Source organism: Nipponia nippon, unplaced genomic scaffold (assembly GCF_047370975.1).
Source record: "Nipponia nippon isolate SJK-2023a ecotype South Korea unplaced genomic scaffold, ASM4737097v1 scaffold_2, whole genome shotgun sequence".
Classification (NCBI taxonomy): Eukaryota; Metazoa; Chordata; class Aves; order Pelecaniformes; family Threskiornithidae; genus Nipponia; species Nipponia nippon.
Window position 1 is genome coordinate 86,959,309 of NW_028262336.1, and position 24,404 is coordinate 86,983,712.

Here is a 24,404-nt window from a genome sequence, read left to right on the forward strand (position 1 = left end):
CCATCTTCCAAGGGAAAAATACTGAGAAGGAGACATTGCTTGGGCCCACTGCATAGCGCTGCTATGGGACCTCCCTGTCTTTCTAGGGCATGAAAGGAACTTTTTGGGGAGAGAGTTCTTTTGGGCAGTACTGTAGATCAGTGTGAATAGGTTTTACCCATTTTAAAAGCGGGAGAGAATTTGTATACTTCTTGTATGCGCCCAACGGGTACCTTTAATTTACAATCCTGCTACTGTGGAAGGACTTTTGCAACCGTTTTCAGGCTACTGTACACTCCCTTTAAGGTTCTGATAGCAGAAAAGCACCATCAAGTACTTATCCCTTCACATTTATTATTTTCATCAGGGTAGGGTGCAGAAGTGCCAGGTACTTTCCACAGAGACAATCCCTGCCATGAAGAACAGACATTCTTAGCTTAATATTGCTATGATTTCCAGCTCCCAATGCAAAAGCACAGAACTTCCATTGTCAGGAGCTACAGTGAGCGCACACATGCACACACACACATTAGGCACTTTGTTTTATTTTGAAAAAAAAAAAGTCTTTATATATAAACCATTTCATTCTCTCTCAAAACATTCTACAACTATACAGCTGTTTGCTCCGTCATTTGCATAGGAAATACCACAATACAAAAATAAGGTAGGGGGAGGCAAAAGAAGCAAAACAGCGACTGATTTATGCATGTGTTTCCACGTATAAACATTTGAAGCCTTACAAAATTATTTACATCGTTTGTCAACTATTTACATTAAGAGCAACATTTCTAACTATAAGAAACAAAACTATAATTTATCAAGTATATGTAAAATTGTCTTAAAAAAAAAAAAGAGTCTATCATATACCACAAATAAATAAAGACAAACAACAGTTTTAACAAAGCTAGGTTTTCCTGCAAGACCCTTTTTTGGTATTTTGATTGTCTATTCTAGCCTTTGGTTGACAGCTTAATATTACGGCTTGTGAAGTCCAGACACTTATTAGGTTTGTTTGGTTTTCTCCTGTTGTCTGGCCAAATCCCACACGGTCTCACCTCATCTTTGGCCCTTCATCTACTATTTCAAGGCTGAACACTATGGATCAAAGTCAGAGTTAGCATAAAAGGGCACCACTTCGTTGACTTCAGTGGAGTTTCAGCTACTTTTGTCAGCAGTAAATTTTCCCCTGCGTGTGTCAATCTGAACAGTGGATTAACTAAACTGCACTGCAATTTTAAACAAAATTACTGTATCCTTTACCTTCTAGTAAATTACATGCAATATCCACATGAAACTAGATCATACTGGTGCTGAACCAGCTTAACATGTCTGTATATGAAAATTGCATCCTAAATCCTTCTTTTTAAAGTGATACTAAGTTTAGCTTATAGTAAGAGGTTTAACATTCTGTGTTCATTGTAACTATCCCCGTTATTTAAGCTTCCAACATTGACTTTACAGCTCTTTCTAAATGTTTTGCCCTTTTAAGCAATTTGAAAACAAAATCCTGCTTTGAATATTCAGTGCACACCGTTTGAGTTAACAGGTACAAAACATCTGAATGCTTAGCTCATTTCTCTCAAGAAAAACGAAGCTAAGTTGGTACTGTTTTGAGAGGTATTTAAATAACTTTTTTTGTAACTCTGCTGTGTTATAAAATGTAAAACAACCACTTTTTTCAGATGATTCTTAGAAAACTTTTGTATTAAACCTAAAAAGCTGATTTGCATATTTACAAAATCTTTGTCATAGCAAACATGCAACATACAGAACAAAATGTTTTGTTCTATGGCTGTTTATGATAATTTTTCTACGTACTTTATCTCCACAGAATGTCTTAACATTTAAAAAAAACCCACAAGTACTAAATATGTCCAGTAAAAACCTGACAGACTACAATTCATGGCTTTTCCACTGCATTCATTGATCTGCAGCCTCTCATTAATTTGTTTACTAAACATTGTCACAATAATGACAGTGCTTTGGTCAAAACAGCGCAAGAGGGAAAAAAAAAATGTATAAAGTTGTAATGTGTCAAGACATAATACTTGTAAAGAGATGAAACCTGCTGACTAAAGCCATATACATCATGAGAGCAAACAAACGACCGAACACTCTGGTATTGTGATACAGTGTCTTCCCTTTTTTCTGCATAAATATACAAAATATACATTTCCAGTTTCTTTTGAGATTTCTTTTAAATGGATAACCCATACTCAAAAATTAAACTAATTTTAGTTGTACATTGAGAGTCAATAGGAAATTGCATAGATACAAAACAGCTTCAACGACAAGTCCAGCTTTTAGTTCTGATGCCTCTTCATGTGGAGAGCCAGGTGATCGGAGCGGGAGAAGCTACGATTGCAGACAGCACACTGGAAGGGCTTTGCCCCCGTGTGCTTCCTGTAGTGGCGTGTTAATTCATCCGAGCGAGCGAATCTCCAGTCGCAGCCTTCCCACGTGCACTTGTACGGTTTCTCACCTGAAACAGAGCACAGAGAAATGAGACTGCCAGCTGTCACTCTTCTGGAGAAAACTGATGTGATATCACATTGAATGGCACTGCTGTTCAATTTAAAGACAGACATGACAAAACAGGAGCTGACGTTTCCTAATTATGCACAGGTCTATTCAATAGGCCTCAAACCAACAGTCCCTTTGTTTTTTCAGTGAATTTTGCTCTTGAATCTGTGATTTAATACCTCGGTAAAACGTAATAAACTTTCAAACGTACAAATTGGAGATAGCTACAGTACAGAAACACACAGAGGTAAAAAAGCTGCATGAGACTGAAATACGCTCCCTTACGCTCATCTCAATGTGAGAGGGAGTAGGAAAAAAAAGCAGTCTCACGCGACGGTCCAGCCTAGTTTGTAACTTACGCTTGCACCTTCTAAAAAGGGGTAAATGAAGTTATACAGAGCTTTTTTTAAGAGGCCTGAAATGGGAAGGAAGATTTCTATAAACATTCTTTGTAGCGTGCAGATCTGTTCAAGAGCTTCTGATGTGTGAAGAAAGAAAAGGGCACAGTGTGTTACAAAAACAAGGGGGACAGTATGTTCTAAAATGTCAGCGGCAATAAAAATTTGTGGTATCCTGGTTTGGGCTAGCTATATATAGGAGAAAGCACCTAGAAGACTAAAGCACCCATTTTCAGAATTGAATGTCTACAATCAGGTGCTTCAATAGCCATATTTTAGAGGTGGCAAGTGCCTGCTGTCTCCATCAGTCTATACTGACGCAGGGGGAGCACACCGTCTCTGAAAACTTGCTGTGTTACAGCAGCTCTGAATACCATTTCAAAGTATCCAGCTAGTCTTGAATACACTGGCCCAAGCACCCAAAATATTTGTATTCATCCATTTTAGAACTATAAATGGGGTATTTTAAGCATGCTTATAATTTATAGATTTGTTTGTTGAAATGGGAGAAACATGAAGCCACAAAGCCAAGATGACTTCTGTATGAAACCAGAACTTTAAGCATGTACATAGACCTGCTTGGGAGCTGGTATGGACATGATGTCACCATTCAAGCAAGCTTCGTATAAATAAAGAGGCTAAGATTACCTATTTATAGGCTATTGGTTGTCGTTCGTTGACAAAAACACCTTTCAGTTGGGAGAGTCGATTGCTATCTATACCTTTATATTAACTTGACCCATTTGGCAAAAAGAGAAAGAAAACCAAGTTTATCAAAGCACTTGGCAGTAGCTTCATCTGGAGCAGAATCAGACCAAAGCTGAGCTTCCCAAAAAGTCCTTTCCAACACATCTTACAGATCTTCTCCCTCTCCATTGGTCTCAGACCTTTACCCTCACAGTCTCAATCCTATAGCACTGTGGACTGACTCCTACTTTTTCCTGTTTTACCATCACACAAGCATGCGGAAGAAGGACAGAAGCCAGTATCCTGCAATCAGACTGTTTGTTCTGCACCAGTTACGCAGAGAACACCATTTGAGAAACTCAAAAACATTACTTCAGAGACGCTAATTTATCATTCAGATGAAATTATGAAACTGTTTTTGTCTGGGAGTTTCTACTGCTTCTTCTGATCAACTAACTAGTAACTTTCCGTCTACGACTAAGAACAGAATCACCCCTTTGCTCACAATGGGGACATGACTTCATGTTGGCAGCACAGTCACAACCAGAACGAGACCTCTACAAGGAAAACTAACAACCCAGCCAAACCACCACCTCTTTGCATAAATGGTGACTGGGATTTATTGAAATCACAGTGGAAACAGATCATTCCTTAAGAAAAATAAACTTAGACCCTGGCATCACCTCTCACAGAGTTCAAAATTATTTGGTTCACAGCAAATTAAAACACAGATTACTACAAATTTGTATCATAGTTGAATTTACTCTGCCTGATGCTGACTGAAGACTGGAATGGTCTACTATACAGGACTCTCTTCTGCTTCATGCAACATATACTGTAGGTTAAAATACAGATTTCATTCAAACCCAGCGTGTAAAGCTTTTCTAACACCCGAGAAACCAGTTGAGATAACACATTTGGTCTTCACGGCAGAATGACAGCAAAGGTCTCTATTCAGTGAGGGATCTTTTGCAGTATATACATCATCTTTAATGTATTTAAACTGGGTTATTAATGCAGTCTGTAAAAGACTGTGTTGCTGATCCATAGGCATAGCACCAGGGAGATCTTCCATGAACACTTTGTGTTAAAACAAACGTGCACACACAGAGGCTGCACAAAAGCATCACGCTTGCATTCAAAGCATCTTAACATAAAGCCAGTGTATTTCTTTTTCTCCTTTCTTTCCCCTCTTCCCCCATATTAGCTTCAAACTCTTCTTTAAAAACCTTCACTTAAAACTCTCATATTATATTTGACGCTAAACTCCCAATGTTGTGATCCTCCCACTCTAACTGCCCAGAGAGAGCATATATGTGGTCAGGCCTTTGTATACTCCAAACACTTGCTTACCCATTTTGCAGAATTACACGGGGAATAAGAGAAATGGTAAAGACGTCAGCGAAATAGCATTTGTTGAACAAAAGCCTAGGAGTATCCAGACCGAACCAGACTGGAATGGGGATCAGGAGATTAAAATCACGGTTTCCAAACTTGGCGTCAAGGAGGTATGGAAGTATGTGAAACTTCACCGTGCGTCACACTACACTGTGCTGGAAAAGCAGTCTCAAAGTCGTCCCACATAGCTGGTACCTGACCCCGTCTGAGTCCAAACAAAACCACTGCCCCCTGTTAAAACCTTTTCTAACCTGTGAGCAGCATCAGCAGGTGATATGAAGGCTGCTGGCATACAAACTGCCAGCAGTCAGGGCAGCGGTGAACCCTGTGCGTTGCTGGGTGCCACAGCTTCCCAGAGACACTATGCAGAAACCTGCCCTGCTGTCATCGTCACTTCACTGCCTGCCACAGTCACGAACCCTCCCAGGCAATGGCATTGCTCGGGGAAAAGCTAGGCAGTGCCATGCAGAACAGCACCGCTCCTCCTCGCCAGCCAGCTTCTGCAGACCTGAGCTAAACCCAGCAGCGCTCAGGAGATGCGCAGAGGGGAACGAGCTGGTGCCTTACACAAATTGTTTTAACAGTGTTACTTTTATGTACTGGAAATTAAAGCCAGAACGCTGCTTTTAACCCCTGCTTTGGCCAACAGTGAGAACTGGAAAATGTATTTTTAGCGCCAATGTAGAGGCCCAGATTATTTTGAATAAATCCTAGGGGTAAAATACTGAATATCTATGTTTGTAATGCTAGTTTCCGTTGGAAAATTCTATTTAAGAACTGAATCAATTTCAAATGTTTTCCTTTTGGGCAAGGAGGAAGGGGGGCAAGAAAAAGAAGGTGGAGATTATTTTCACTCCTTTAAAGAAAGCAGAAGAACAACTAGCTGGTACTATTTTCTCTCTCTCAACCTATACACATGCTCTTTGTCATTTAGCACAAATAAGAATTTGGTTTAAGTTCCTGCAGCAAGGGAAAAAGAGCCTCATATTACATATTTTCTGAAGTGATCCTACTTCTTTGCTATGCTGCCTTTAAAGTGCTGAGAAATCCGGGGTTGAAGATTTATTTTTAAAAAAAAGCAGGTATACACAACAAGGGACACTGAACCCTTTATCCACTGTTTTCATTGGCTACATAGTAATGTAAGATTTGTTTACTTTAATGATTGTGCGAAATACAGTAGCTGTAAAGTTTCAGAAATATTTGGTTTTCCTCCAGCAATTTAGGGCTTCTATAGGGTGTTAAACCAAGAATGCCACTGGTCATCAAATAGGAAGGCAGTACGGCTTGGTTACTGGAACACGATCGCGGTATCAAACAGATATTTCACTGTAAAAGCAAGAAAACAGCTAACTCCTCCACTTCAGGGGAGCTTCCACGGGATTTGTTAGAATGTCAACACTGTTCAACTAAAACACCATGGAGGAAGCTGGTACCGATTTCCAGCCAAATAGCACACTCCAACCCTTTCTTCCCAAGCCAGAAATATCATACACAGCACTTCTGGGAAACAGAACTGCTTTCCTTTAAATTATACTTCAACAGGATAGGGATTTCATAAGTTTAATTGGATTTCTGCATAACCTCCTTCCAGTATCACTGATTTAAAATATTTTGCTAGGCTTATACATCACAAAATATATTTTTAAGTTCTTCAGCTGTTAATATATATCCATTCTCCAGTTTTTAAAAAAATACATTTGTGAAGCATGAGAAACAGACTTGTACTTCAGCACAGAAATTTTAAGCCCTAATGTTTAGTTTGGAAGCTCTTTTACAGAAAGCACCTAGCAAGAGATAAGGGAGTTTAACCTGAAAGAAGACCATTTTGCTTGCAATGTGTCTGTTAAAGAACAACACTATTTATAATGCTGTGAGATTGCAAGGATGTCAAAAAGATGTCTGGGTATCCACATATAACATGCTAAACTAACCAGCCACTTCAACTGATCCCAAGGCAGATCCCAAGGTTTGGAATCCTTGCCGATACCACAAGAGAATGGTCTGGACCAGTGAGGCACACCATGTTAGCTCTTCTCCCTTTAATTTATCTTCTTGGGATTTAGTAGTTTCAAAATACAGTAATTGCTTTCCTAACATTAATTCTAGCCACTGGCAGTGACCATCGTGGCCATGCTCATTTGGGTAAGGTACAGTGCCACCAGTAGGCAGGTGACGCTCCTTTTGAAGACACCTTTTATCATCAACATGTAGCCTCTGTTCGAGAAAATGTTTCTGTTTAAAATCCTGTTTGGAAAAAACAAGTCACCGAAAACCTCCATTAGTGATGAATTTCCCCATCAACAAGAAAATAAGCTTCCTTACTTCACCAAGGAGCTGTGTGACTTTATTTTTGCAATTCACTGCTAGGACGGTTTTCCTTAAATTTAAAGCTGCGAAGAGCAAGGGTCGGATTTTCAAACCTAAAGTTAGGTAACTCTATTGGTATGCAGAAATCCAAGTACAGGTACTACAACAGCCAACACCTGCAACTTCTCTTATTTCCTATCAGAAATTTCTGTCAGAGTGGCGAGTTTGCCGCTTCCTTGAAGAAGAAAAAGCAGCACACTTTTCAAAGACTCCAAAAAGACAACATCTGATTACAGCTTGTAAGGGTGGAAAAGTATAAAGACACCCCCCTGCCATTCTTTCCATTGTTTTAATATTACTTGTGTTTATTACGGAATTATTTCTAGTGGCAAGTGTTCGGCCTTAAAAAATATTCACCTAGGTGTGATAAACAGATAGTAGGCAAAGCAGAAGCTTCTGCACCATAATTGCACCAGTTATGTACATAACCCATATTATGTCCAGTTTTAAAACAGGTTATTACAAAGATTTATGTTGTCTCAAAGTTTTCTGGTGCATTCTGGTTCTCAAATCTTTCACATCTTAACATCAGTTGTCTTAGTTCCCTGGCATACTATAGCCTCAAATTTTTAGAAAAAAATAAGAACAAATGAAATGTTCTTCCTCTGTTTGAGTTTGCCTGAAATAGCTTTCCTCTAGTTCAAAGCATCACAGTTTTAAACTCTGGTCTCTTACCAGGCTGATTGGAACGGAAAGTAGTTGCTTGGGTGTATGTCTGCACTCATCCAAAAGAAGTTTTTAGCTCCCAACATTTACCTAAAATTAGACCTTCCTTCTGCCATTGACTTAAGCACTGTAGTCATTGCTAAAGCAGCTTATTGGTTGGGGTTTTGCACCTTTTTTAAGTCATGTTTTGGTTTTTTTTTAAGGAAGAGCAGAAAGCTGAAATTTCAAAATAAAAAAAATCCCTTAGGTGTTTAAAAGCTCTTTAGTGCACTGAAATTCTCAGTTGTCCAAGATGGAGATGGATCAGAGGGCTGACAGGCACGCAAAGTACGTCCAGCTTATTTTGTGAGTGACAAAACAAATTTAGTCCTTGAAACATCCAGCCCACCAGTGATACGAATGCATAACATATGCTGCACATTTTTAAATGTGATAAAGCCTCTGACTAGTATAGTAATGGCTAGAGGGTGACCATTAAGTACTGCTTCACAATGAAACAGCATTTTAAGGAACCCTGTAACAGAGAGCTGTTGTGCTTCGTAAGTCCGATCACTGATTACCAAGCAGTATTTGATCTCTTTCTAACAAAAGCACGAACAGGAAAAAAAAGATAACTGACTGGTAAGCAAAGAGGACAGCCAAGAGTTGTGCATCATTCAGTTTCTGACTACAGAGGTGCAGAAGGCATTATCTTCTCAGAGCTCCCACCAGTGCTTGAAGCACTCTTATTTTGCTAAGTGTTGTCTTACGCAGTTCAAGGATTACGGGGGAATCTTGACTGGTCTGTGCAATGGTTTATTTTCTTTCTGGCATAACATTCTGTCTTAACAGAGGTGGTCTCTCTTCAAGGAGATATGCAAACAAAGAGGAAAGGAATTTTTTTTAAGTAGGTTTATAAGAAAGCCGTGCCATCTGGGGTGCACGGCTGTGTCTACAAGTCCTGTGCTGAAGAACACATTTCCTCGTCTATGCCTGTGGTGCAAGAACAGCTCTTTAGCTTTCACACCAATACCACTGGCTCTTGTACAGTCAGATAAGAGGTGCTCTTAAAATGGAATTTATTAAACATGTACTGTAGACTTCCAGATTTCCATCTACTGTATGCACACACACGTAAAAAAAAAATGAAAGCAATGCATTAAAGCTATTTTAACACAAAGCGAAGCACTGTACGCTTGCCAAAATCAAAGGTTTTAATATGTCCTTAATCAGAGTTGTTAGAGATCACTGAATATAAATAATGCAGCCTGACAGGACATGAATGCTGCTACCAAGATACTCAGACTAAACTAGGACATTACTTAAATGTTTCTAATCTTTCACCAATGGGAGGTGCAGGTCATCTAACAAACAACAAACAACACACTGCCCTGGAACCAGGAGTCAATCGCCCCAGTCAAGCTCAGAAATTAATTACAATAAGGAATGTCTAATCAAATAATGGAAAGTTTTAATCACCAGCAATTGCTGTGAATCTTGGGACTATATTAGCCTATGTAGGGCGGTCTCAAAACGAACTATATTTAAAGCCGGTCTCTTAGGTCAACAGTTTCCTTATCAGGAATCAAATATCCTGGAACTGAAGTTTAATCCTCTCAGGGAGCAATTGACAGAAACAACAGGTTTTTTTTAAGCTTTCATGCTTAGAGGGACTTTCTAGGCTTTTAATCAAGAAGAAAATATTAGGCTTTTCTTTTCAGTATCTAAAATCTAAAAAGAGTACCCCTCACCTGACACCTTGGAATTTAATTCCTGCTTCATAAAAATTGCGTGCTGGATGCTAATGTGAATGACCAGTAATCTTTAATTAAAATTTAGGTTTATGTTGCTAAGATTTCATCCTCCTTTGAGCAACACATTCAAACATGTCTCATTTAGATTATGACAGATAAAGAACCGGATCAATTAATCCCAAGGTCTGCGATCATTCACAAAGTGTTTGAAAAAAATGCATTATTTTCCCTTAAACTGTGGTTTGCACAGGAAAGTAATGTACTTCCATTTCTCACACAGGCAACTAATGGATTTAGCAGAATTCATAAATAAAAGATACCAACATATTCTCCAGCAGTGTCTAGCAACATTGCACTTTAATGCACTTTGTCAACAGTTTTATTTAACTCTCCTCCATTTTTCCTTATTGTCTCTATCAATGATGGCGTGTACTGACACCTCCTTAAAGTATAATCTGTGCAACTGACTCATCTAACAGGTTAAAGAAGCAGAATCTGCACAGAAATATTACTTAATAACTACTTTCATGATGCAAAGATTTTTCCAGGGTGAGGTTTGCTACGTACGCAGAACGCTGCAACCATGAGCAAGGCAAAGACTTTTGGGGCCTCCATTCCCCACTTGTACACCATGAGTGAAATCCCTTACCTACGTTTCAGGATGATTTGAGTCAATACATGTTTTCGCAAGGTGTTTTTTTTTCCCAGCAGGAGTCCAACTACCACTTGTCTTCCCTTCTGAACAACGGGCATCCTGAATTCCCAGGCAATTCTGTATGGTATCACCTTTAACAAGCATCCGTATACAGCTATGGTAAACTCGGAGCTCCAAGTCCTATGGACCGCTGAAGTCTACTGCACACAACTGGTTCTAATTCTGATGAACCATCAGAGCCTAATTCTGGATCTATGGAGGCAGAGATCCAAATTAAAATAAAACGTTTAACACCTTGAGGAACCACACAAGTCAGCAGCTGTCCCATGCCTATATAAACATTTGAAATAACTAGGGACGGTGGAAATATTTTGAGTGCATCTCATTTAGAGAAATGCCATTTCTCTTGAGTTATCTCGGCTTCCACTTCCCATCACCAAATACAAACTAGATCTATAGATAGAGATGAAATAGTTCTGCAGTTAATGCTAGAAACTATTAATGGCAAGCCCACCATGTGACCAGAGAACATGCCTGTACAAAGACTCTGTATACGGAAAACCAACATGCAGCTGGAAAGTGTCCTCAATGTGCGTGCCTTGATGTGTTCAAAACAATGACAGATTTTCCTCTTAAAACCATACACAATTCTGAAGTGTGCAGCTGTTCACAGAAATAATAATAAAAAGCCCCACCCTGGAGCCAGCAGCTCTTCTGCAGCATTACAGGTAGGGTACAGGTAGGGTATTCCAGGTGCTCGCATATCAAAAGATCAACTTCCATAGTCCAACTTTTTAACATATAAAGAAATCTAACAGGATAAGTTATAGGACCGCTGTTTCTAAAGGATCCTCTGAAATACACGTGTATACTCGGGTGACAGAAAAGGAACTGAAAGAGATTTATCTACAACACAAAAGTAACTGCTTTTCACTGACATTTGGCACGTTTTTCAAGTTGGACACATAGCTGTTATGCCAGAGCCTTAAGGTGGTTTTATTGCTGGACAGCCCGCAATAAATGCGTAACCCCCTCCCCCATTATATACCCTAGTTGCACAATGCCACTTATGAAACGAAACTTGTTCCATGACTAACAGGTAAAATTATTTTACAAGACAATCCCTGCTTCAAAAGGTCAAAAAATCCAATCTGTTTTGAGAGATGTTCCAACAGGTACTTTAGCATACTGAATACCATTTTACCTGTTTCGGGAATAACTAAAATCAAGTTAAGTTAAGATGCCATACTGAAGTGTTTCAAGGCATTAAAATGTACCAGACACCTACTCCAGAACTGCATGGAGATGGATACAACATGTCCTGTATCTTTGCAGCATTTGAATCTTTGCTCATGTTCAATTTTGGGGTTACCAGTTTACCAACAACTAAAATTTACTGCATAATTTACAAACGCTGAAGCATTAGCTAGAGCAAGAAAAACAGGCGCCTGCTTCAGCGACTGGTGCAAATACATTAACCTTCCTTATCTCTTTACGTGAATACTGGATTCCTAATCAACAGCAAAAGTCCAGTGTAATTACATTGAATCAGAATAACTATACCAGCTCATACCACCTGACTTGGTGTAAGGTAAACACCTTGGGAACACCTAAGAATAAAAATGTAAGAGATTTTTCCTCTTGCCCATTTCCTATAGTTTTATTTAAATGTAATTTATAAAGTCTGACAGTGTGTTCATATCTGAATTAGAAAAAAGGGTACAGCCTACATTCCACCTATCAAAAACCAACACTTCCCTTAGGTTTGTTCTCAAAAAAGTCTACTAAACCCAGTGAAAACCTTTCAGAAAAGAAAGGCTGCTAAATAAATACTGTGAAAAGGCTGAGATTTTCCAATACAAAAGAAAAACCATAAGGTCTGTCTTGACTTTTAATGGCAGACAAACTTTGCTGCAGGCTCTTTTATTTTAAGATGACAGATTGCTGAGAAGGGCGGGAACTGGTTGGGATGAGAGAAACACTGCAGCCAATTTTAAAAGGTATTGTTAAGAAACTAAGAATAAGGAGAAAACAACTTCAGTGGTCCATGATTACCAAAGAACGGGTTTAGCCAGATAAACAGGTCTGCTATCCCTGAAGGGATTTGAAAGAATATCACACACAGCTTTATTAAAATGGATTACGTGACACTTGCTTTAGACTTTGAAGGTAAAAGCTTCACAAGACTCCTTTTTATAAAAAAGAAATTAAAAAAAAAAAAATCAAAGCTCAATAGCACTGTATGAATTCATAGTTCTGGGGGATGTGGTACACAGAGGCACACACCCAAATTTAGCCCTCGGCATCGAGCCCTTCTCTTTGGAGACCAATAGCAAGATTCCCCTGCACTCCTGGAGGAGCTGTGCAACTTCACAGGTTTCCCTGAGTTTGCGCTCATTTACTTTAACATTCAGTAAATCGATTTACAGTACTGGGTAACACACATTTCAATCCTATGTTAAGGCAGAGATCAGAATCGGTGCTGGAAATCTTCAAGTATTAAGTGAATATTCAAGAGAGTTAAACTAATCCAAACTCTGAAATAATGCAGGTAACAGGATACGGACTCGCATTCTTGCATGTAATGCACACTTTAGACAGTTTATCCCTTCATTCACCTCCCGAGAAGACCCTTTGTATTACAGACCTGCTTAAGCTCACTAGATTTTTATCTAAAACAACATTCTTGTTTCCATGAATACATCAGCTCCTCTGACCTTTGCACATTTATCCACATTTCTAAGGTCAAATATCTATAGGCAAAAAAGTGAAGGCAACAATAAATATTAGTGACCCTAAGCAATATATATTAGTGATGTGGTATGTATTTCTATGCACACAAGTATTAACTTTATAAACCCAGAAGTCATTACTACTCAAGGTACAAAAAAAGATATAAACCGATTTAAAAAAAAAAAGGAAAAACGTACGTTTCCAATGATGACTATGTAATGTTCATTTTTAGACTAAAGCTTTGCTTTTATCTCTCTTCCTAGTTATTGTATAATAGCAAGTGAGATATTTAAAACTGGTATTTAGTTGCTGGCTAAAGCGCATAAGTGGAAATCGCACGCTCTTAAATTTACAGATTCTTTATTAAAGAGCAACGGGATTATAGTCTCTGACATTACTCAGGTTTATAGCCTCATGAAAATATTCCTTTCTTACTAAGCTTGCTGGTAATGCGTAATTATATTAATCAAAAATACTTTTAACAGTGTTCTTGTTTAGTCTATTACTAATGCAAAGCAATAACCTTTGTACAGTTGCTTTTAATTTTTTACTGTGACTGCAACACAGGTAACTCTTTCATTTATCAAAACAAAATTTCCATAGTAACATTTAGCCTGGAGATACTCAATTTCTTTACAATAATCCAACAACCCATTCAAAATAGCTGCTGAATAGAAGGCCTTGTTTCCATAGAGACAGTGAAACATTTTGTTAGATCACAGCTCATGCTAAGTTTTGTTTTGACTTTTTGGTTTAACTTAGGCGAAACCCCATTACTTGAACGGCACAGCCGTAGCGCTGACAGCCTGCTTCAATAAGTGAGTTGCTTGAACTGGGACTCGTGTTTTGCTCTAAATCGAGGTCCATGCATAAAAGAGCTGGGGTTCATAATTGGTTTTAAAAAACAGGAGTCGCAGCCCTCTCATTTGATTTCTTTACAAAATCAGTCATGTGCTTTTCACTGATTTAGCATGAGCAGTTCTGTACTAAGATCCCAGGGAAGAACTGTCCTAAATAGTTTCAGGTGTGCTGTTGGGAAGCTACATTTTTCTCCCTGTCTCCCTCTCCCCAACTTTCCCCACATCAGCAGGTGAACGCTTAGAAAGAGCATCTACAGCGGTTCCACCTCCCACCTGCTGTCCTCTGCACGCATGGCTCCGGCGCCCGTGCACAAACAACACTGTCCCCAGCTCCGCTCCACGCGGGCCCACGAACGGGGACTGCACCTGCGGCTGCAGGCACAATTTGACCAAGGTACAAAAACCAAGTGTGACGCACTGACACTTTTCACTTCCTCCATTTTAATGTCTTTCACCAACAAAAAATTGAAATTTTGTCTTTTTTTTTTTTAAACAAATATATAAACCCACTTATCTTAAAAAAAATAAAAGCACACTTAATGCTAAGGATGAAGCAAATGGAGATATCTTGGGAGTTTTCATGACATTTCTGAAAAATTCTAAGACTAAATAATTCTAAAAGGACAAAGAGAAAGCCCAAACCAGAAAATTCTATCTATTTAGATAAATCTTGAAAACTATAACGTTTACTATGCTTAATACATTATTCAAGGGAAAAAAAAGTCCTTTTTTTATTTTTTAACAATTTATGGCATTTTAGATTGAAAAGGCAAGTTTCCATCTGTTTTATTCTTAGCTATTTTGAGTTCTTTTATTATAAAAGGTTTAAGAAAACTGCATTAAAAGCGAATTTTCCTCTTATTGACCAAACCTTAAATTTTTCTTAACTGAACTGCCAGCCTGAACCCACACCACTCTACAGAAAACAGGGAGAAGATGGCAGATCAAACACCCTTGCTTCCTCAAAAAACGTGTAAGCCATGAATGAACAAGAGACAGGGAGAGAGTGAGTACATACCCGTGTGAGTTCTCAGGTGCGCTTTTAAGTGAGAAGACTTTGTATAAACTTTCGTGCAGCCTAAAACAAAACAAAACAAACAAAAAAAAAGCAGAGAGGCATTTCAGTAGGGAGAACCGGAACACTCCGTGTGACATTTAAACTTCCTCACTCAGTGCTGGGGTACTATCTCAAACATTTAAGTTTACTACCTTCTGGAACCACCATCATTTAGAAGTAAAATTTGATATAGAAAGCTCCTAGGGAGATGTTGCTTTACATAGAAAAGAGAAAAACGCCTATGTTTCTGTTAGACCTACTACCTTGTGATGTAGTACAGACCAATAGCTGCTACAATCTATGTACGGTAACACCTGCTACATAAATTAACAACTCAGAGGGGCACTTGATTTTTTAAAAATTTCCTAGAGAATTTGCTCAAGCCAGACTCGGTGTCATCGTTCCCCAGGGCTCAACGTAACTTTTCCACTGAGCATTTATCATACTGCACACCATATACGGGTGATACACCGCCGAGAGTTATGTTGGTAAAGGGGGAGATCAACCACGAGCAATTTCTCTCTGTGCTTGGATGGGTGCGAGTGTCTTGTATCTGGGATCACGTACTATGTGGAGGCACAGTTTATAGTCAGGTTCCTCTTCCCCTCCAGTGTAGGAGAAGGAGAGGATGGAAGGGAGACCATCTGTGGACAGTTTTCAGAGGTAGCTTTAATGGATTTACATGAGCAGCTGAATCCTCTGTTTGTAACAGGGACGATACGGCCATGGCCTTGGCTACAGGGAGCTTAAATGATTCTTTCAGCGCCAGCGGATTCAAACAGAGCTGTACTGCATTGGACAAACTGAGCCTCTGCGCCATTGCGGGTATTGGAAAAGTAGAGCAGGAGCTGCACAGTCACACTGACTTAAAACAGAGAAGGCCATAAGTTGTTTTTTTTTACTATGAGGTACAAGTTTTGTAACACAGTAAAATGAGTTCAGGCGTTTAAGAGAGTAAAAAATGACATGAAGAAAAGGGTATAAGTTATTTAAAGAATGTGAAAGTGTGCCACACAAAGACAATAAAGAAGAGAAATTCTTCTTTAACAAGAAAATATTTGGTTCTCCCTAGGTGTAGACTACAGCTGAAGAAAACCAGTTACACCTCGTCCACGATTATTCACTTTTTTTTATTGCAAGAGCTGGGATTTTCTGGCACAGATCGCTTACCAGGATAGTCACAGTAGTGGATACGTCTTTTCTCCAAATCTGGGTTACTTCTCCTGTTGTATCTGACTGGTTGGATGTTCTGGGGGGTTATGGGGAGAGTCGCTGGTAAATTCGGGTTGTGAATTGCCAGCTTGGAAGCTATAGTTGCGGCGTACGATGGAGGAGGGGTTAAATTCTGTAGCATCTCTGCTTGTCTATCGGGACTTCCAGGCTCTGAGCTTGGGGGCGAAGGAGGGAAGTAAGTGGCCTGCTGCTGCAGAAACTGGTTTGGCATGGTGTAGGTGCAGGGGGGGATGCCCTGGAACTGTTTCATCGCAGTCTGTGGAACAGCCGAGGAGAGCGTGTTAAGGCCCGCCATGGCTGACGGCATGGAGACATTGTTAAGGGAGTCCATCACGGCTGCCTGAGTCGTAGTGTTGGGCATATCTAAATCCGGTGAGCTCAAGAGCTGATATAACTGGCCTTGCTGGGGCGTGACGGAAAGATGAACGTCTGGAGTAGGAAGCTCCTGCTTGATGAAAATGTTGTTCACGTCAGGAGTTTGGTGGGAGCTGAAGATGCTGGTAAATTCGGGGAGGGCCTGAGTGGGGGCAGGGGCAGGGGCAGTAGTTTCGCTCTGGTGACTGAAGATCGTGACCGGCTCTGTCTTGATGTGGGTTACACAGGGTCGCTGAGATTTGTACAGGCCAGTTCTCAGATGGCTAATGTCGGGGAGGAAGACGTTCATGTTGATGCTGTAAGGCAACCCTTCGCTGTCAGTGAAAAACTGGTCTACAACAGAGGCACTGTCTCTTCTGTATTTCTTATGTTCGGGGATGACGGGAACGGGCGGGAGCTGAGGTGCCAGGTATTTCTCCATTTCACATCTTGTCTACAAAAACAAAACATACCATAATACACGATTTGTTACCAACTAAAAAAGATGATGGCATGCAAGTCGCATGAGGCTTCGCAAATAAAAGGCAATACTGTTCAGCCAGCCGCAAGCTACCTACGGAGGAAGTTACAAACATTCACACTAATGAAAACCTGTCTTTTATAATCGGCGCACTAATCAACATCATCAAGGACAAGGAGATAAAGTCATGGCACAAGTCGTTCATGCAGAGCAAGCATGAAGATCGATCTGATGTTTCAGCATACAACAAACTTTTCATCTTTTATGCCTACAAGACAGTGCGAGGCACAGAAGTGACAGGCGCTGTGCCTAATCTGCAGATCTCCTGCTCTGGAATTCACTGCTGGAGCAGGGTGACTGCCTATCTGTTTCACCCGCTTCTCTTTGAAATGCTAACTCTAAAAGCCACATCCTCAGCTGGCTATTTGAATGCTAATACTTCAAATAATGTTTATATATATATATATATTTATATATATATATATATTTATATATATATGCTGTACTTCCAGGATTTTTCATCCTTAAAAGAAAGGTATTTGGTTAGAAATACGACACCGAAGTGTAAAGTTATAAATAATATTGAATAAAAAGAAGACGTGTTGACTGCATCAGAGTACCTTTTGTGTAAAGTGTCTCCGGGACTACATTTAAAAAAAAAAATAATAATCTATGCAGTGCATAATTGGCTAACAGCGTGATAAACATGTCCCTATCCGTGCCTGGGTCCTAGGAGAGCTCTTTAATTACTGGGAAACCATTCTCTCAGCGTAGTGGTGCGAGGGAATCCGTGGGTGGCTGGAGCCCGATACATTACTGGTACAGTCATCGGCAAAACATTTATCACGCACTCTCCAGTGGGCAAATGCGACATTCCCCCCTGCCCTGTCAAGACTGCGCTCATACCAGACCCGTTTAGCACCCCGCAAGAGAAAGCAGCTGACAAACAGCAACTCTGCCCGAAAGTGGCTTTTAGGACCTTTCTTCAAAGACCCCCGGTAAACACCACAAACAAACAGAGCCGCCTCCCCGTCCCTTTGATCTGGATCTGCCCCGACATGCCAGGCTACTTTTTCCAGCTCTTGTTTACGAGCCGAGGGCAGCTCGCTTTGAAGACGGGAGTTATTTATTCGTTGGGGAAGGCACCGCCGAAACGCAGCACCCCACAGACCGCTGCCGGGGGCTCCCCGGGACCCCCCGTCCCGCCACCGGCCGGCGGGGAGGCCGCTGCCTCACAGGGGCGCCGGCCGCGGCCCACCGGGCGCTGGGAGCCGCCCTCCAGCGAGCCCCCTCCGCGGGCTGAAGCCCGGCTGCGGGCGGCGCTTCCCGCTCCGAGCTGCTCCAGCTGTCTGCGCGTGGCTCCGCTCCCAAACAGCCTCCTGGGACGGGCAGAAAGTCCCGGGAAGTCCCCCCGCGCCCGGTGTGTCGTGTCCCCGTCCCGTGTCCCCCCCCCCCGCCCCCCCCCGAACATGACTCCCTGCGTGGGCGAGGAGGACAGGCGGCCGCTCTCATTCCGCCGCCGGGCAAGTGCAAAGGCAGCAGCTGTAGCTTTCAACACACCCGCGGGGGCAGCCCCGCCCCCCCCCCCCCCCCCCCCCCCGACACCGCCGCCCCGGGACGGCCCGGCAGCCGCCACCAGAGCCCGCGCCCCGCCGCAGCCCCGGCCGCCTCAGCCGCACCCCGGGCCGCCTCCCCGCGCTCCGCCGGCGGGAAGGCGGGAGCCCCGGCGCCCTCCCCGCTCCGCGGCCCTCCGCACTGGCGGGCTGGGCGGCGGGGTGGGGCGGGGGCCGCGCCCCCTCACACACACACACACACACACACCGCCGCCGCCGCCTCAGCCCCGCACCTCGGGGTCCGCAGCCCGGCCCCACCCAGTCCCGCCCGCCCGCTCCTGAGCGGCCGCTCCCCGCCCGGGCGGCCCCGCCGCGGGAGAGGGGCGATGGCCGGCGGGCCGTGAGGGGGGTGGCCGCCGCCTACCTGTACCATCTCCTCCGCCGGCAGGGTCGCGCCGCCGCCCCCGCCGCCGCCCCCCGGGTGCTGCTGCTGCTGCTGAGGAGGCGGCGGTGGCGGCTGCTGCTGCTTCAGGTCCTCCCCGGGGAAGATCGCTGCCTCCCTGGCGCCCAGCACGGGCTTGAGCTGGGCGAACACCGGCTCCTCGGGCTGCTGCACGGGACCCAGGCGGGCGCTCATGGTCAGCACCCTGGTGGCCATGAGGCAGGCTGGCGGCGGCGAGTGCAGCGCGGACGGGCTGTCCGCCCCGGCGCAGGGAAACCGGCCCGCGGGCGGCGGCTACGCGTGCGCTCACTCCCCAGGAGCCCCAGCCCAAGAGCGCATCCACTCCGGTGTCGTCAGTGCCTCCGCCTGTACCTGGCCACGGGTATCTACCCGGTGACACACGCCCGCCTCTATTTCACCCTACTCCACCCCCGGCCCCCCCTACACCCCACCCAGCCCGCCGAAGGGGGCCGGCCCTGCGGGCTGCCCTGCCTACGGGGAGCGCGGACGGCTCCTCCCCGCGGCGCGGCGGCCCGGCCCGGCCCTGCCCCGCCGCGGCGTGCCCGGGCCGGGGGAGCGGAGCGCCGGCCCCGGCCCCGGCCCTGCCCCGGCCGGGCGGTAACGCGCGGGCAGCAGCCGGGCTGCCCCCGGCGTTGCGGTGCCGGCCCAGCGGCCCGGGGAGGGGTGCCCGGCGGAGGGGCCGGTGGCTGCAGGCAGGGCGGGCAGGGGCGCCCGGCGCGGTGCTCGCAGCGCGGTGGAGGAGGGTTTATCTGCGGCGGGCTGCCGAGGCCCCTCTCGTGCTTTAGGATTATTTATAGTCTTTTAAAGAAGCGTTGCTAATGTAGGCATTTTAAAATAACCGTCTCTCCTACCTTTCATCTTCAAAAGGGTTTTTAAAGGCAGTCATTCAAATTTATTATTTTTTGTCCCGAAGGCAACTCGTACTCAAAACCTGCTGCTAATAAATTTCAGCGCCGCAATAGACATCTCCGCCGTACGCTATGAAAATGCTGTTACAGAAATAGCTCAGAGGAGAAGGAAGAAGGGGAGAGAAAAAGAGAGAGCGACAATTGTCTCTCCCCCCCCCCCCCTCGGATGAGGCAAGTTTCTATTTACTCGTGTTGAGGTGTGGTTTCGACGCAAAGCATATTTCCCCGTAGACACAGGACGGTGAGCTCAGCTCCCGCATGTTTCGCTGAAGGAGGAGAAAAAGGAGGGACGCTGCCCTGCGCAACACCGAAGGGCTCACGTTGTATGGGAGAAGCACAGCATGTAGCGGAGCCTCGGAAAAAAACCCAAACTTTCCACCTTTCTCCTGGCCCGGCCAGCCCTGCGTTCCCGGTTTGCAGGGAGAGAAGCTGTGAATCCAGGGAAATGTTGGCTACCTCCCCCTCCCTGCACTTATCCCCTGTCATTTACAGACAGGGCTCTTTTTTTTTTAAATGTAAAAAAAGCATTGCTCTGGTCAGCCTGGCAATCCTCCACTTTGCCTTCCAGTTCACGGCGAGTAGGATGTCTCAGAGCCTGCACGCAGAAAGCTAATTACAGAACCAGGAAAGAGTGCAGCATAACATTGCTTTACACAAACTGTTTAGCAATAGGTAGCCGCTTGATGCTTGTTATTACTAACAGAGATCCGGCTACTCCTGTCAGCATAGCATTTAAAGTCATGCAGGCTAATTTCTGTCTGACACTAACATGTATTCAGGTTCATACAATATGCGACTTCAGTGCCCTTTTCCAAAGACTCATTACTGGCATTTCTTTCCCCATTAGAGCCTAGAAACAGGTGTTTTAACAAACAGATTTTAAAATCATGTTTTGTTTTTGTGTGAATGCCCTTCACATAACCTTAGTTTAGGGTAATGTTTCAAACTATGTTTTTTCGAATGCCCTTCATGTACCCTATTTCAACCCAGTTAGGCTTTGAGCTATGTTTTTGACCCTCTGAAATGACAAGTTTGGTATAAAGTGCTCTGTAACAGCTTTAAAAATGCAAAATTAGTAATACTGCACTATGCTGTCTGGAACTTAATTGGGCTGTAATTCTCCTAGATCAGGCACAATACAAGGTTAGGCAGCTTCTGATGCAGCACATATATTAGTAACTTTCAGACGTTTGCATAAATTGTATGGCTGTAGTAACTGAAATGTTTCCGAGACTTGCATACTTTAATATATGTTTTACCTCCATCTGATTAAATGACTGATAAACAGATAATTTCAAAATTGTTTTCTTGTTTTGCTTTGTTTTATATATGTACATTTATAAAGGGCCTGCTCTGGCAAATGCTTTGGCAGGTTAATTAGAACGGTATCGCTGAGTAAAGCTCTGTGTATACTTAAACATTTTCAGAAGCAGCTCTGAATGTGTTTTACTTTTTTTGAAAGGGATGTTATTAGGTCTGAACTGCAGGTAAACAAATCCAATCCCATCGCCATGTTTTTGTGCTAATGATGGGCCCGCTCCTACAGTCTTTTGTCAAGCAACGGTCAATGGAAGATTACTAAAGAGTATATAATTTTTAAAGGGTAATTTTTTTATTTTAGCATTTCGACTGTCACTAACAATTAAACAGGCAAGCCAGATCGACTCTTGTTCCTGCTCAGGTTCACTGCTTATATGACCTACACAGTGCTGCACTGTTCAGCTTCTAGATAGTCTAAATGAATGCTTAGATTCAGACAAAAAAATTATTTGCTAACCTGTTTTAAGAATTTCCATTGTTATTAGATTTTATACTTCTTTGAACAAATAATTTTTATTTACCAATTTAAAGTCAGTAATAAGCTGCCAACTAACATCATCTCCTAAATTAAATTGAAACAAGAGTTTGTTCAGAATTAATGATCAGAAAAAAAATACAGGTTTACAGTTCTTATCATTTTGGAATGTTTCTGTTTCTTCACTGATTTTGCAGACAGAGTTAGAAGTGAGTTTACACCTTAACAGACAAATTTGCAGCAGAAAACCGAGTAAGCTCTTTTAAACCCAGCACAGTTCTGTTTGTGTAAGACAGACGTTCGGTAGAAGTGTTCAGGAGTTACGGTAAGTGATCGTTCCTCTGCAACACCGTTCCCTGAGCATCTAATGAAAATAACAACTCACGGTCCTAAGTTACTGTCCTGCAGAGCAAAAAGGAGAAATAAAACGTTGAGTGGCAAGCACCTAGAGCTGGATACGTGAAGGACACCTTCCAGCGTCTTTGGTCACTGATGAGAGAAGTGCAATGCTCTGCGCTCGAAAGAGCGTTACCAGGTTCAGTGAAAAGGGGTTAAATTTTCTAAAACTATGTAAATGCTGCAGGTTCTGAGCGGGCAAGGATCCAGGCTTTCCGAATGAATGTAGACTCAGTTACTTTGAACTCTCTTGTTCTCTGCATTCCTCTTCGCTTAGTAGTGCTATACCCATTAGGGGAGACAGGAGAAAACAAGAACAAATGTCAAGTCCCAGGCGGTCGGGAGCTTGGCAGTGGTGGAGCACAGCACTGCCTTGTGGGAGAGGGGCTGGGAGCAAAGGAGTTCGGGATGGGTGGGAGGGGGGACGGGACGGATGGAGACAGGCTCCCTGCTTTCCTAACTCATTGGCTCCGCCAGACGGACCTCTGAGGGAAGGTACTTGTGTTCCGCTGTCCTGGTGGGGAGGAGAAAGGCCAGAGCTGATGGAGACCTGATTGTTTGGAGGGGCAGGGAAGGAGTGGAAAGACGTCGACAAGTTCTTTCATAACGATGAGGTGAGGGAAACCGGAGCTGAACTGAGCCAGACTTGAAGCCATAGGAAGATGTCTGATGATAATTTCAGGAGCTTTCAGCACATTCAGAGGCCTGTTCTGAGTCAGCAAATAACCACTTAATTTTTTTCATGTAAACTTACTAGAGAAGTGGAAATAAATTTTCTTCTTGCAAAATCAGTAGCCGTCTGTACCTTTGGCCACCCATTAGACTCCATCTCCCCAAGGGAAGAAATGGTTTCTCTTCTTACTTTTGACTTTCAAAAGAGAGCCAGTACGATCCTTGTACCTCAAGAAAGTAATTATTTTTCTCATTCTAACTTTCCACTGAAAACAGGATTGCACTAGCCATGAGGTACCATCTTAACTCATGACAGGCTTTGCAAATGCCACTCACGCTATATAATACAGCACCACCACAACGAGGAATGTAGCAGGGTGACTTTCTGTTAAAGTGAATGTGGAAAATCATGAAACGATAGTCAATTGCTGTGTACCTTTATCTGTTGCCATTTCAGGATTAGCTTACAGAGGTGTTCCCTTTGCTTACACAAAGGCAAGCCCGGCTCCCATTTTTCATTTCACTTTACCAAAAATCCTGTGATAGACCCTATGGAGAAAAGGATACTCTTCCTGAAATAACAAATGGCACTGCCTAATTAATTCGGCTTGGCATTTTAAGTAAAAACACACTTCGTCTTGACTTCTTTCCCTTCTTAACATTTCAATAGTCATCCAGTTCCACCTTTTAGCTCTGGCGGGCAAAATCATACAGTCAGGAAAATACCTTTAGTTCCCCTTGGACAAGGCTTTGTTGTGAAGCATGTACAGAAAGTGAGTTTTCGTTTTGCCAACCCCCCTGTATACCCTCGGACGGTTGTGTAAAAGCTTCCTGTTCCCAGGGGAGTCCCTCAGGACCTCTTTGCTGCGCTGCCTGGAGCGAAGAGCATACCTTCCTGATCCAGCTTGGCATTTCTTGTCACTGGAATCGAATTGGCACATCATGTTAGGTAGAAACCTCCTTAATAGAGTGACTCCAGCATCAGAGAACTGGATTTGACAGTTTTTTAGAAAATAAAGATATAAAAATAGCGAAACAACCAATTCCTCTATTCCTCGGGCCAAGGGAGAGTCACCATTGCAAAGCTTGGTACAGACTTTATAAAATGAGTGGTGTACGCAAGCTTCTCTTTTGCACAGTTAAAAATGAGGGAAAACTTTTTAAGTTTGAAGTTTGCTAAGATTACTAAAAGCACCCAGATGCAGTTGTACTTGTGTTTTGTTTTTATCCTTTAGCTAAACATATTTTTCTTCTACTGTAAGATGAGTAAGTTAGAATAGCAGTGAAGGTTTGTGACAACTAAATGAAGGTATGTGAACTTACCCACAAATAACCTTTGGAAAAAATTTTTGCAGCAACAGGTAAAGATCCTACCATGTCTGCATTTTCTGTGTTTTGACCTGAGTCAGTCTGCACTGTATAAAGCCTAATTACAGATTAATTATATAAATCTGCCTATGCAGAGATTTGTTCAAGTATTTTCCCTCAAG

General features: G+C 42.9%; 1 protein-coding gene across 1 annotated transcript; it reads right to left on the reverse strand.

Moving 5' to 3' along the window:
• Nucleotides 1-504: 504 nt before the first annotated feature.
• KLF5 (KLF transcription factor 5) lies at nucleotides 505-19,523 on the reverse strand. The gene is made up of 4 exons (XM_087757487.1): nucleotides 19,105-19,523; nucleotides 16,230-17,100; nucleotides 15,021-15,080; nucleotides 505-2,461 (listed from the first exon to the last, which is right to left on the reverse strand). The coding sequence occupies exons 1-4, from the start codon at nucleotides 19,336-19,338 to the stop codon at nucleotides 2,283-2,285; spliced, it is 1,344 nt and encodes a 447-aa protein (XP_087613613.1). The 5' UTR covers nucleotides 19,339-19,523; the 3' UTR covers nucleotides 505-2,282.
• Nucleotides 19,524-24,404: the final 4,881 nt, after the last annotated feature.